Source organism: Anas platyrhynchos, chromosome 12, assembly GCF_047663525.1.
Source record: "Anas platyrhynchos isolate ZD024472 breed Pekin duck chromosome 12, IASCAAS_PekinDuck_T2T, whole genome shotgun sequence".
Lineage (NCBI taxonomy): Eukaryota > Metazoa > Chordata > Aves > Anseriformes > Anatidae > Anas > Anas platyrhynchos.
Window position 1 is genome coordinate 2,604,138 of NC_092598.1, and position 14,354 is coordinate 2,618,491.

The 14,354-nt window shown below is 62.6% G+C and overlaps 1 protein-coding gene across 3 annotated transcripts in view; it reads left to right on the forward strand.

The window, feature by feature from the left end:
- The first annotated feature begins 10,632 nt into the window (after window positions 1-10,632).
- Window positions 10,633-14,354, forward strand: part of GSE1 (Gse1 coiled-coil protein) — a 91,947-nt gene continuing 88,225 nt past the window's right edge. Inside the window, exon 1 of one of the 3 annotated variants that reach the window (XM_038185359.2) lies at window positions 10,633-12,652. In XM_038185359.2, the coding sequence (XP_038041287.2) occupies window positions 10,721-12,652 (1,932 nt within the window). In that variant the 5' untranslated portion in view covers window positions 10,633-10,720. The remainder of the gene's footprint in view (window positions 12,653-14,354) is intronic. The other 2 variants (XM_038185360.2, XM_038185361.2) reach the window with 2 other exon arrangements.

Below are 14,354 nucleotides of genomic sequence, written 5' to 3' on the forward strand. Positions count from 1 at the left end.
ATCTTGTCCTGGCATCTCCAGGTCAGCAGGGCAGCCGGGGGCATCACAGCCGTGCCTGGTGAGCAAGGCTCTCGTAGCAGGAGGTCTCTCCAGCACCCTTTTTTGGGTGTTTCTGAGCCTTCCCGGTGTCCTCAGCAGCATCCAGCTGGGCTTTCATCCTCGCAGAGCTCCTGGCTCCCCGGCGGCTCTTTCCATCCGTGCGGCTGCCTGGCACGAGGCCCCGCTGCGCGCCTGAGCCGCCCGCCCTCGGGATGCTTGGCACCCAGACAGGTCCTCGCCGCCTTTCAGAGGCGGGACACTTGCTCGGATGCTCGCTCAGAGCTGGATTTGGGGCCCCCCCTTCCCATCCAGGGGGACACACAGCGAGCAGCTGGCTCCTTACCCCGAGCATCGTTAGCCTCGCCGCCGGCAGCGCGGACCACCGCTGGCGCAGGTGAGCCGCTGGCTGCGGAGCAAGCAGGAGCTGCTCCCTCCCCCCCCCCTTTTCCTTCCCCCGCGGAGTGCTTGGACAAATAAAGTTCGGAAAAAATCCGCGCTGGAGCTGCTGACTCCTTGTGCAAGCGGTTTAAAATAGGCCACGCTGTTCCAGCCCGGCGGCAGCCAGCTGGCCCCGACGCCTCCCCGCTGGAAAACAACCGGCACCGAGGACGCGGGAGCCCTGCGCCCAGCCTGGCACCCTGGGACGTGCCCTGCCACAAACGGGGGGGGGGCTGTGGGGCCACATGGGGCTGTTTATGGGGTGGGGACACTCGGTGACACTTGTGCTGGCATCACAGGGTGGGCGCACGCAGAGGAGCATCCCCTGAGATAACATCACCGTGGCTTTTCCCCTCCTTTGCGCCCATCTCTGCCCTCGGGGAGGATGAGGGACACCCAGCCCATGACCCCATTGTATTTCTGTGTTTTTTTCCTACAACCCCTGGCTGCTGGCCCGGAGGGAAGCGGGCCCCAGGTGGGCTGGACAACGAGGTGCTGCGGGGTTTAGGAACGCGTCCCCCCCTGGGGCTGCCCGGTGCCGTCAGCCCCGCGCTGCTTTTCCCGTGCTCCGTGGTCCTTCGGGGACAGGAAGCTCTGCATTGTAAGGCGCCCTTCCAGGATTTCCTGCGGTGGCCCTCGGAGCAGGATGCGGCCGTGCACCGGGCTTCCAGGAGAACCTGTGGCCCTTGGGGGTGCTGGGGTGGCCTGGGGACCCCCCCCAGTTCTCCTTTCCAAGCCAGCCCCGGGGAACACCGTGTTCCCTGGGGGCTCTGCAGGGGATGGGACAGTTCCCATGGCATTAGGGAGGGCTGAGAGCTGGCACAGAGGTGGGAGCCCCCTCAACCCATGCTCCCCAGCCTGATCCTGCCCCTCCAGCAGGCTCGCTCACCCCCCCCAGGCCCAGAAGTGTTGTGCAAAGGAGGCAGCGGGGTCCCCAGCACAGGTGGTTTGGATAAAGTGTTCCTAAAGGGGCTCCTCGAGCATCCTTTGCAGGAACTCCCAGGGGAGCGGGGACATCGCCCTGTCCCCAGCGTGTGTGTGAGTCCTGGTGGCACCTCGCCACCCCCCCGGCTCCTGCTGCTGTCCCCAGCTCGCCTCCCCCTCCCTGGCCACCACCTCCAGCAGCTGCTTTGCTTCCCCTGGCTGCTGCGCTTGGGTCGCTTCTGATCTTCCTTCCAACGTGGCTTGGGAAAGCAAAAACAGCCCCCCAGGGGGACAGAGCCACCAGGGCCGTGTGCTCCTGCAGCACAGAGATGAGGCATCACCAAAAACCTGCAGGGTTGCAGCATCCACCCCTGGCCCCCCATGACTTCATCTGCTCATCCCCTGTGCCTGCAACGAGGCATTGATCGCCCGTGGCGAGGATTAATGGCCACATGCAAGTCTCCTTGGAGAGCTCAGCACCCTGGCTGGGGGGAGGAGGAGGATTTGGCAGCTGGGAGCAGGGGGATTAGCAGCGATTTGTGGGATCTCAAGGAGAGAGGTGCCAAGCTCTCTTCGCTGGGCTTGCAGTCCTGCAGCAGGGGACCCCCCCAGAGGACGCCGCGTGTCCCTATCAGCTCGCTGCAGCACCCGGGTGCCCAAATTTAGGTGTGTGCACTGCTCTGTGTGGAGGAGCCCGTGCTTACAGCGAGCAGCAGTGCTGCAGGGCCATGGCAGCGCGCACGGCGCCCGCAGCAGGAGCGCGGCTCCCTGGCGCAGCGAACAATAAACAGCGCTCAGCGCTCGGCACGGCCGTGCTGGGAGAGGCTGCTGCAGGCCGCCAGCAAACACCGCGCTTCTCCTATTTATAAACACGGCACTGCAGCGGGGCTGGGGCCCTGGCTCCGGAGAAGCAGCTGCGATTGTCTGGGGTTTCGCCCCGCTTCGTTGTCACGCTGCAGCCCGCGGGGATGCTCGCGGAGAAACCGCGGGCGCAAGCGACCTCCTGTCCATGCAGCAGCTCTGAGGACGCTCCCTGTCGCAGCCAGGGGATGTGCACGGCACAAGATGCTGTATTTTGAGTTGGTTTGAAAGAAAAAGTGGCCTTGTGCTGCTGTGGGGGCACTTCGGGTGTCCGTGCGCCCGCAGCAGAGGAGGGAGCTGCATGGGGATGCGTGCCATGGAGCACACTCAACGGGACCATGCAGGGGCTAAATAAACCCCCTGGGTTTGAGCTGAGCCTGCACGGCACCAAACGCAGAGCAAATCTGGAGGAGCTGGCCCTAGAGGTGCTCCAGGCAGAGCCATGCAGGGAGGTGATGCCCCAAATACCCTCGCCGTGCCGGGGTGGCCGTGCCGCCAGCATCCCCCTGCCCCTCAGCAGGGCGAGCCTGCAACATCTTGTGTAACAAGGAGCGAGCATCAAAGGGAAATGCCTGAGCGCAGCAATAACCAAGGCTAACAACAGAAAAAAAAAAAGCAAAAAAAAAAAGCTCCTCTCCCCTTTCATTTCCCTCCCTCCCCTCTTGACCTTGAAGAATGCTGGAAGGTGTCATGTCATCAGCATTTCCCAGCCGCTCGGAGCTGGGGGGGGGGATTTTTCTTCCTTCGGGGCACCCTGCCAAGAATAACAGCAGACTCCAGCAGGTCGGCACAGGAAGGGAACGGCTGGAACCTGATTTGCAGTCAGACGCTCGGAGAGCCAGAACGCGTTTTATTGAAGAGGTCTCCGGGGAGGCATAAACCTTTCCAAAAAAAAAAAAAAAAAAAAGCCTTTCCGATGAAGCTGTATTTTTTTTATATATTAAAAAAAAAAAGGCTTTAAGATAAACTTGCCTTTAGTTCACGCTGCTGGTGGTGATTTACTGGGGGGGGTGGGAGTGGGGAGGAATGTGCAGAGCTCGGGGACGGGGCCCCTGCGGGATCCCGGCCCAGGGCCCTGATTTGGGGACAGGAGCGCATGGATCCTGCTGGGACGGAGGAGCCTGATGGGGTCAGGATCAAGTTGTGGATCCCTTGGGACAGCTGCATTTAGCAGCAAAGGGGACAGCAGGAGAGCCTCGTCCCCAGGAAGGTGACATTGTTTGGTCACTGCGTGGATCAACGCGCAGGTCCAAGGTGTCCCCAGCGTTCCCCTGGGGCTCAGCGCTCTGTTTTGGGGGCTTGAGGTGTGGGCAGGTCCCCAGGGCATGGACTGCTCGGTGCTGAGGGCATCCGCGTGGCTGGAGGAGGCAAATCCCTGCTGGAAAGGGCTGGGGAACGAGCAGCAGGGCACAGGCAGCCTGCAGGGATGCGCTCTGAGCAGGCAGATGGAGCAGCAAAGGGGAAGGCACCCGGCCCACGTGGGTGCTGCAGGAGGGCCCTGCTGCCGCAGAGCACACGGCGCGCTGGCGGTGCCCTTGGGAGGTGGGAGAAGGGCTCAGGAAAGCGCAGGGATGAGCTGGTTGGGGGAGGTTGGGTGGCTGGGGGTCACCTCCCCGTGCCTCAGTTTCCCCGGGGATGGGATGCTGCCGGTGGGAGCCAGCCCTGGGGATTCGGACCACGGGTTTCCGCCCCGTTATTCCCCCTAAAAAAAAACCTCTCCAGTTCCCAAGTTCCCTTTCTCACCTGCTTCACCGGGCTGCCTTAAAAAGCCAAAACCCAACAACAAAAGGAACAAAACAAAACCGCCCTCCATCGCTCGGCCAACCGCAGGCAAAGGAGAGGCTGCGCACCGAGCACTTCCACCAATTCTTACGGCTCAGACACCGGCTGCAGACCTTCAGCTCCGGCCCCGGCAGGGAACCTGCTGAGCTCCCGGCCCCTGGCCTGCTAATCTCCTCCCGCAGCTCGCTAAATCCCACAAGATGTTCCCAATATTGTGCGCCTGGTGCGCAGCGCTTCATCCCTGGGGACATCTGGTGCGCTCCCGAGCTCCGGATAAGCACGGGTGGCTGCTGCGGGCTCGGGGGGCTTTTGGGGTCCCCGGGGTCCCCGAGCACCGGACCCCGTTGTGCCACGGGGCCGTGGCGCAGCTCTCAGCTCCCTTTTAATTCCTTTCCCAGCTGCGTTGCCTCAGCGCCATGACCAGGCTGTAACCGGAGCGGGCCGGCGTTTTGCTGATGGAATGTGTTTCCACCGGGAAAATACCCATTTCTGTGGGAACATCTCCATTTTCGAACCGAAATTTTCCGTTTTCTTGTGTGTGTGTGTGTGTGTGCGCGCGTGTGAATGTGCCTGAGCCGGGCTTTTCAGGGAGTTTTGAACTCCTCCTCGCATTTCTTTTGAGACGGACACAAAAGGGTCAGCTGCGAGAGGCCGGGGGCGCGCGCTGATAGAGGAGGAAAAGGAGCACTAAGGAAAGCTGAGGTGCGCAAGCTAGAAAAATCGAAGTCAAAAATGAATAAACTGACATATTAACCCCAAATATTCCTTCGATATGAATTTCAGAGCCTTTTTTTATCCCTCGTGCTGCCTCTTCCCATGCTGCTCGGGCTTCCCAGGCATCGCCATGCCCAGCTGGGCACGAGCACCAGCTCTCGGCAGCTTTTCCGAGGGGTTTTCAGCTGGGCAGCAGCCGTGACCTCCGCCGGCTTGCAGGGCACCCAAGGCCCTGGGGCTCTGCTGGCCCCCCCCCGGCCGAGGAGGATGGAAACCAGCTGGGGCGCGGGCAGCAGACAATAGGGGCTGCTGAGGCTGCTCTGCAGCGAGCTGCAAAGAAAGGGCTGCCCAAAATGCTCAGCTCCTGTGGGAAAACACGGGCTTGGAGGCAGTGGGGCCAAACGGGGCAGGACGCGGTGCACGGGACAAGCCCTGTCCTGGTGAGATTTGGTGGCTGAGCTGTCCCCGTCCCTGTCCCCGTCCCCGTCCCCGTGGGCGCTGGGGAGGCGCGGGCAGATGGCATCTCCCGCCGGTGATCCACGGGCCGGGAATAGAAAGCTGAAACCGGAGCCCGCGTCTCCCCGTTGCATCTCCAGCATCATGTGAGAGGTCGCCTGCCCCCCCGGCCCATCCAGGCCTTGCCTAGAAATAGCCCCAGAGCTCTCGGGGCCGCGCTGCCAGCCCCACACGGCCCCGGCCTCGCAGCTGGTGGCCCCCTGGGGACGCTGCCAGGGCTCCGGGTGGGTGCCCCTTTGGGGACCCCCAAAGGCACAAGCCCCTGAGGATGCTGCAGGGCCCAGGACGGTGCTCCCGAATTTTTATGTTACTATTCACACTGACAAACTGCTTCTCCTTTTATTTTTTTTTTTCCTTTTCCCCCTCCCTTCTCTCTCCTCTCCACCCTTTTTTAATAGCAGCCTCTAACAGCCACACTCATTCTTCTTTGTTGACACGGCCCTTTGGCATCGGCGCTTGGCATTTGCAGAGCAGCTCGTTCTGGAAAGTTTTTTAAAAAAAAAAAAGTGTTTTTTTTTTTTTTTTCTAATTAAAAAAAAAAATGCAGCCCAGCCCTCGTGCCATGCTGGGGGAAGCGGCTCTCTGGTGCCTCGCAGGGAGCGGTGCCGCGGGGCGAAGCACCCCAGGGGGCTTAGAGCTGGGTGCTGGTGGGGGCTCCAAACCTCTGCTTTGCTTCCACGCACGCCCAGGCACACACACACACACCTCCCTGCTCCTCTGGCCCCAAAACTCCTCCTCGGATGGTGACAAGTCCCTGGTGTCCCCCCCATGCAGCAGCGATTTCCTCGCCGCAGCGTCCTGGCAGCGCTCACGGGGCTGCAGTGGTTTTGCTGCTCCAAGGTTCAGGATGGACCCGGGGGCTTTTTTTTTTTTTATTTTTTTTTCCCCCACCTTTCTATTTCTGGCTCCAAGAAGCGCAGAGGCAGCAGATGTTCCTGCTCGCGCCAGCCGTGATCTTGGCTGAGAGCATCCTTGACTCACCTGCGAGGCTGCTGAAGGAGCGGGGAACGGTTTAGAAGCAGGGGAGAACCCGGCGGGGCTTCTCCAGCAAAAGGATTAATTAAAATAATCGTTTAGGAAAGTAAAAAAAAACAGGACACGGAACATTTAGAGCAGCAGATAAAGGACACATCCTAAAAATGTTAATAAAGCAGCTCCATCCACCTGGAAAGCAGCACCAACAGAGTGCAGAGTCCGGCCTTTAAAAAAATAAAAATTAAAAAAATAAAGTTTGCAGAGGAAAACACAGCTGTTGAGCGCAGAGTTCAAGGTCGCTGAACCTCAGGCCGATGGCCCCGTGTCCCGTGGTGGCCACGCTGCTGGCTTCACCCCGGGCAGGTGACACGGTGACACCGGGGCTGGCCACCTGGGCGAGCCGCCTGCCTCAGTTTCCCCGGGTGGCACGGAGGGGATCGGCACCCCCCCCTGCATCTGGTTGTGTGTCCCTGGTGGGTTTTTAATGGGGGTGATGGGGTTTTTCCGAGCGAACCCAGCTGTGCCAGGCAGCCCTTCAAGGGACTTTGGGACAATTTTGGGACTGCAGCAATTCCCAGGGTGATTTTAGTGCCGGGTGCTTGCTGTCCCCTGAGGCTCTTCCCATGCCGGTGCCGTGGCGCAGCCCGGCACGGGGCGATTTCCCCCGACCCCTTCCCCTCTGTTGGGAACCCACGGCAGAGGTGGGAGCCCAGGGGCTGCTCTTCTGCCCCTGTGAGCCACGCGGGGCTGGGAATCACCTCCTGGGAGAAATCTCCCCCTTTACAGCCAGCAGACCCCGCGGAGGATTATCCGGAGGGGGTGGCAGGGAGGAGGGGGGAGCAGTCACACTGTCTCGAAGGCACTGCGTTGTTTGAAATGCTCTTTAAGGCACTCGATGACTCACAGCAACAGCTGGAAGGAATAAGCAGTTGGTAATTTCCATATTAACCTCCGGGTCCTGGGGCCGGGGAGCTGCAGCACGTGCCTCCCCGCGAGGGCACCGCGGCAGCTTGGCCACCGAGCGGGCACCGCCGGGCACGGATGGGGACGGGGATGGGGACACGGGGTGGCTCCAGCAGCGTGCGGGCTGCTGGCACGGCCAAAATTCTCCTGATGCAAGCTGGGGGGGGGCTGGCAGGGCTGCCTGGCCCCCGGGGGCTGTTTGCTCAGCACCTTGCACAACCAGCGCCCGCTCCCCAGCCCTGATGCAACGCGGCCACGCGGAGGCCGCCCAGCTCCGCCTCGCTCGGCTTTGCCTTCGTGCCAGGGGACACGACGGCGCTGGAAATGGGCTGCAGACCCCATCCCCAGCTTTGGGGTGGCTTTGAAAGCTCAGGATCCAACGGGGACCCTCCCCGGCACCGGCGCACGAGGGGGGAGCCGCGGTGGAAAATCCTGCGCCAGGCTCGCCTCCATCGCCGCGCGCCCCGGGGGACGTGTTTGCCGCCAGGGCATATGTTTTCAGTTCTTGCCGGGGCCGACTTGAGAAATTCTCTCTCCCTCCCAGCTTCTCTGTTGCAAAAAAAAAAAAAGAAAAAAAAATTAAAAAAAAAAAAAAAAACAGCGACCGCAGGGCCGGGGCGGCGGTGGATGATAAATGAGCTGCTCTGTCCCCGCGCAGCCAAAGCCCGGGGAGCTGCTCCCAGGCAGGCTGCGCCCCGCCGGGATGTGGGGGGGGGAGCCAGGGGGCTTGTACCCCCCCTGGAGAGGCTTGGGGGGGGGCAGAAAGTTGTATGGAGGGGGTTTGGGGATGGGATGAGGAGGAGGGCTCCGGCCTGGGGTCCGTGAATGCAGCGCGTTGTTTCCTCGCCCATCTGCGGCGCAGGCGGGGGAGCATCTGTCGGCCCCGCGCTGGGGGTGGGCTGAGCCCACCGGGGGGGAGCGGGGCTCCGGCTGGGCAAGGGGGGGGCAGCCCCGAGCCCTGCTCCCTACAGAAAAACCCACAGGGAGCAGAAGTGGAGGCTGAAGGGCTGGCTGAAGCCTTCCCTTACCCGCTGCTGCTGCCTGGGGGCTTTTCCCGGGCGGGGGTCCCATCCTGGTGGGTCTCAAAGCGCGCACCCTAAAAAAAAACCACGGTGAGGGGGGAGCCCCACGGTGCTGGCCGCGGGGTGCCAAGGAGAAGGGGCGATGCTGGGAGACCTTTAAAGAGCACTCCCAGCACGCGCCGCATAGAGCAGCCGCAACATCAGCCCTATAAATAAATAAACCACAGCGAGGCCCCCGCTGCCTGCTGGAGCACCCTGAAAAAAAATAAAAAATAAAAAATAAAAAATAAACCCACCCCGCGCAGCCCGTTCCCCCCCGGGGTATCGTGTTCCCCCCTTCTGTGTCGCCTCCCCGCCACCGCCACGTCTTTATTGCCGGAGCCATCTGCCTGGAAACTGGATCCCCGTCCCCAAAGAGCCCCCCGTGCCCCCTGCCCGCGCTCCAGCTGATGCCCCCCGAGCCCTTTGATCTCACGGCCAGTTGCCGGCGGGCGTCGGACGGGCCGGGGGGGTGACAGCGAGGGCTGGCTGAGCTGGGGGGGGCACGGCACCGCTTCCAGGGCCACTTTTGGGGGCCAGGACCATGCTGTGGGGTGGCCCCGAGGGTGGCGAGGAGCGGGGAGCTCCGTGCCAACCCAGGCACCGTTGCGGTGACGTGCCATGAACATGCGTCAAGCATCCCTAATTTTTATAGTTTTTTTTTTTTTAATATCCCTATATTTATAGGGTTTTTTCGCTCCCTAAGCCCCGGGCGCAGCTTGCCCAAGGACAGCAAAATGCTGGAGCAGCACTAAAAGCTGCCGGCGGGCTGGGAGGCAGGTAGGGAGGCTGCGGGGTGATCGCACGCCTGGCTGAAAGGCGGCCAGCTCCGGCGGAGAACACAGCAGCTATTTAGCAGCGAGCAGCGAGGCGCTGCGGCGTTTTTAGGATCGAGGGGGAAATGGGATCTGGTATCGAACTGGAACGGCGGCCGGGCTTTGAAATGGGAAATAAATTACCGGGGCCGGCCTGCTGTGGGGGTGCCCGGTTAAGAAGGACGGGTGCGCGGTGGTGTTGGTGACATCTGGGGGGACACGGCCCCCATGGGACTTACAGGGTCCCCATAGGGCACAGCACCCTATAGGGGACAGCACCCTATAGGGCACAGCCCCCCCATAGGGCACAGTGCCCCCCTTGGGACATTACCCCCCCCGTGGGACCCGTCCCCCCCATGGTGCCACTTTTGGGGTGCGCTGCACCAAGCGCCATGGTACAAAGACGGGGTGCAGGGGGGGAACGAGGCATGGGGACCCCACACGGGCTCAATTACTGACACCCCCCAGGGGGGGGCTCGCTGTGTACCCCCCCAGCACCCCCCCACCATGTCGGGACCCCTCCGAGCCCCGTGGGCTGCGCTTGCGGACGCCCCCCCGTGGGGTCCCAGCATGGGCAGGGGGGGCCCCCCCGGGCAGATCTCGGCGGGGGGGGGGGGGGGGCGGCCGGGGAGGGGCCGGGCGGGGGCTGAGCTGCGGCCCGACCCCAACTGCTCGCTGCGAACTTTTTGATCCCGCGCCGGTGGCTTTTTAATTATTTATTTCGTTAGGGCTTTTTTTTTTTTTCCTTTCTTTTTGACTTTTGCTTTTTTTTTTTTTTTTTCTTCCCCTTTTTTCTTTTGCTTTTTCCCCCTTTTTTCTTTTTCCCATTTTTTCTTTTTCCCCTTTTTACTTTTTCCTCTTTTTACTTATTCCCTTTTTTCTTTTACTTTTCACTTTTTACTTTTTCTTTTTTCCTTTTTTCCTTTTACTATTTTTTTTCTTTTTTTCCTTTTCTTCTTCTTTTTTTTTTCCTTTTTCTTTTATTCCTTCCTTTTTCTTTCATTTTCCCCATTTTTTCCTTTCTCTTTTTCCCTTTTTTCTTTTACTTTTTCTTTCCCTTTTTCTTTCCCTTTTTCTTTCCCTTTTTCCCTTTCTTTCCCCTTTTCCTTTTTCTTTCCTTTTCATTCCTTTTTTTCTTTTATTTCTTTTTCTTCCCCTCTTCTCCTTTTCTTTCCCTCTTTCCCTTTTCTCCCCCTTTTCCCCTTTCTCCCCCTTTTTCCTTTTCACCCCCTTTTTCCTTTCTTTTCCCACCCCCCCTCCTTTTTCCTTCCCCCTTTTCTTCCCCCCCCTTCCCCTTTTCTCTCCCATTCCCCCTTTTCTCTCCCATTCCCCCTTTCCCTCCCCTTCCTCCCCTTCCCCCCCCAAATTTCCCAACCCCTCTCCCTTCCAACTTTCCCCCCCCTTCCCCCTTTCCCCCCTCCCTTTATATCTTCCCCCTCTGCGGCCGGGGGGGGCGGCAGCAGCTCCGTGTGTGTGTGTGCGCTCTGCGTGTGCGCCCCGTGCGCGCGTGTGCCGTGTGTGTGTGTGTGCGCCTTGTGTGTGTGTGTGCGCGCACGGGGGGGGGCGCGCCGGGCAAACCCGCCCCCCGAGCCTGCGTGGCCGCCGGAGCCGCGGGATGAGCCGGGGGCGGCGATGAGCTCGGCGGGGCCGGGGGCGGCGGCGGCGCCGCTCTCCCGCAAGCAGCGCCTGATGGCCGCGCTGGCGGCCGGCGAGGGGGGCCCGGCGGCCGCCGGAGCTCCGGCGAGCCCCTCTCCGGCTCTCTGCTGCTTCATCTGCGGCGGCGGCATCAGCCGCGGCAAGGAGCTGAAGCTTCAAGTCAGGCCCCCCCGCGACCACCGGCCCTTTTTCCCTTTCCTCCAGCACCAGGAGCCGGCGCCCGGCGCCCGCGCCGTCTCCGCCGAGGGCTGCGCGCTGGTGTGCGCCGTGTGCCGCTGCTTCCTGGGCGAGCAGTGGGACTCCTTCGAGCGCAGCCGCACGCCGGTGGAGAAGCGCATGTACTGGCTCAAGCGGCCCCACCAGTGCGAAGCGGCACCGGGGGGCACCGGGCTGCGCAGGGGGGCTCCGGGCTGGGACCCCGCCGCGGCTCCGGGACGCCGGGAAGACGAGGAGGAGGAGGAGGAGGAAGAGGAGGAGGAGGACGAAGGGCCGGCGGCTGGCTCCGAGCTCTCCGAGCTGTCCGACGCCGAACCCCTGTCGGAGGTCGAGGGGCCGGGAGGCACCGGCAGGGCCCCCCCGGCGGCTGGGGGCAAGCGGGGGCCGCCGTGCTGCTCGTCGGAGGACAGCGAGATCAACATCACCAGCGAGGAGGAGGAGGAAGAGGAGGAGGAGGAGGGAGAGGAGGAGGAGGAGGAAGGCCGGCGGCCCGCTTGGGCGGCGGGCACCGCCTGCTACATCTGCGGCAGCCCCTTGGCGCCTGGCGGGCAGCACCGCGTCCACGTGCAGAAGCAGGAGAGGAGCTCGCCGGCGCCTTTCTTCCCTTTCCTCTGGCTTCACAGCCCCCCGCCGGGCGCCCAGCCCCTCTCTCCGGCCGGCAGCACCTTGGTGTGCCCCTGCTGCTTCGCCTCCCTCATGCAGCAGTGGCAGAGCTTCGAGCTGGCCAACGTGCCGGTGCTGCAGCGGCTCTACGTCGTGCCCCTCAACGCCACCGCCGCCGCCGCCGTGGCCCCAAAGGGTCACCGAGGGCCGAAGGAGGATGGAGCGAGCGTGCCAACAGCACCCGAAGCTTGCTACCTGTGCGGGGAGGAGTGCGGCAAGGAGGCGAGGCCGGTGGCGGCCAAGATCACCAACGGCAACGCCAAGAGCACCATGCACTTCCCCTTCCTCAGCCTCCTGCCTTGCCCGCCCGGTGCCAAGGGGCTGAACAAGCACTGGGAGGTGAGCAGCTGCCGCAAGTGCTACGGGGTCCTGCAGGACCTGTGGGCCATGTACAGGGCGTGCCACAATGAGGAGCTCATCGCCTCGGTGCAGAGCTTCCTGGGGAGGTACCACCAGGTTTTCTCCGCCGGAGAGCCCGGCGGTTTGGCCGGCCACCCCGGCGGCAAGCCGGGCCCCGGCTCCGTGTGCTACATCTGCGGGGCCGAGCTGGGGGCAGGCAAGGAGTTCCAGCTGAACGTCAACCCGCCGGGGCGTTTCGGGGAGAAGGAGCCCTTCTTCCCCTTCCTCACCGTCTACCCGCCCGCCCCGCGGGCCCGGCCGGCCGATTCCACAGGGCTGGTGGCCACCTGCGTGCTGTGCTACCACGACCTGCTGGGCCAGTGGCTGCAGCACGAGGGCAGGAACTCCCAGCACCCCAGCAGCGCCTGGTCGCGGCAGTACAAAGTGGAGACCTTCGTCTGCTTCTTCTGCCGCCAGGAGAAGAAGCGATGCCTTGGATTAAAAGCGGTGCAGGTCGCCCGGCTCCCCGTCTTCCTCTACACCCTGCGCGTGGCCAACAGCCTGCTGGTGGACGACGGGAAGCAGCTGACCATCGGCGCCTGTGCCGACTGCGGGGCCGTGGTCCTGGCCGGCAAGAGCGTGGCCCCCCCGGAGCTTTTGGCTGCTGCGCCCCCGGCTCTGCTCCCCAAGGTAAGGCACTGGGACCCGAAACCTTCCCTCCCCACCTCTCCCTCCCCACCCCTTTCCCCCTGCTGGGATGGTTCTGGCACCGAGCGGGACGCAGGGTGGTGCCACAGATGGATGCTCTCCTTTTGGGTTCAGTCCCAGGGGGGTGAGCGCTAAGGGATGGGGTGCCTTTAGCAATGAACTTTTGGAGCCCTCAAGCCGACAAGGAACGGATCAAAACCCTTCCAAGAGGCTCGGGAGAGCCACTTGCAGAACCATATATCTGCGCTGCTGGCGCCGGCTCTTTTGGAGCCCCGCGTGAAGGAGGTGGGGTTGTTTGTCCTCCGAGGTGGCCAGAACGGAGGAAATCCTGGTCTTGTACCGCCCGCAGTCCGGGATAACCAGGGAGCCGAGGGCGGGCTGCCCATGCCCGCCGCAGCCGGCATCCTCGGGAAATTCCTCCGGCCGAGGGGAGCGCGCAGCCAGCCTGCGCCGCCGAGGAAACTTCCCGAGTTATCTCCGGTTTTATAGGGCGCCCGAATCAAAGGGTTTCCTCTCGGAGAAACCCGAGCCCTTCCTGCAGCTGGGAGGCTGATGTGCAGGCTCGGGGGCGAGCCCAGCGGGGTTACGCGGGGCGCCACGGGGGCACCGCCTGGGAAGTTGCGCCAAGAGCAAAAAAGATTTCCCTCGGAGTTCGCCTTTCTGGTGGGACGGGGAAGCTGCTGCTCCTACCCCGAATCTCCAGCTCGTGGGAGCGTGGCTCCTGGAGAGCAGCTGCTCTCTATCTGCAGGCCAGGCCCCAGACCGGGCTCTGTAAAATACCAGCATCCCAAATCCCCAAATTACTTTTCAAAGCCTTTCGGCTCCGTTCGGAGCCAGAACCCCGCGGCTCTCCGAAGCGCTGGCATTTTCTTTAGAAATGCAAAACAGCCCTCCCGAGGCAGCGCTCCTTTGCTCTCCTGCTCTCCCCTGCCCCATTATTACAAAAATAATTTCCTCGTGGCTCCGTGTCCGGCCGTGCCAGGGGGACCCCGCCGGGACCCCGAGGGTGGGCGCGGCCGTGCCAGGATGGCACGGGAGGTGGGCTTGGCACCGGCGAGGGGAATCCTCTGGAAACCCGTTGCCTTCAGGAGGTTTCCCCTCATCATGGGGGCCTGAGCCGGGCTGCTCATCCATCGGGGTGGCTCGCTTGTGGACGAGGATGGTTCATTCCCAAGCTCGCCCTCCTGGGGGGCTGCTCCCAGCTGATGCAACTCGCAGCGCGCAGGGGTTCGAGGTGGAGGCTCGCGGGACGCCGGAGCCAGGATGCTTTTGGGGTCGTGCTTGTGGCTGTTCTGTCCATCTGTCTGTCTGTCCAGGAGCTGGTGGCACTCACCCCGTGCTGTCCAGTGGCCGCAGAGGGTTTGGGATCCAGGTGAGGGGTGCCCACCCCAGGGTGCTGCTCCAGAAGGGGCCGGGAGGGTGCAGGCGGTGAAGGGAATGGGATCCACTTGTCCCCAGCGGGTATTTCCCACCCCTGTCCCTGTAGGGTCCCCAGGCCACAGTGTGGGCACGTGGTGCTGGTGGCCGTGCTGGTCCTGAGCGGCTCTGCCCCAGCTCGGACTCCAGCATTTGGTGCTTGGGGATTTCCTGCCCCTTTCCCCTGGAGCCGGGCATTTCCCGGACACGCATCCTCGTGTCCTCGTCCCCAACCCCAAAACTTCCCCTTGGCTCCTGCCTGCAGCCC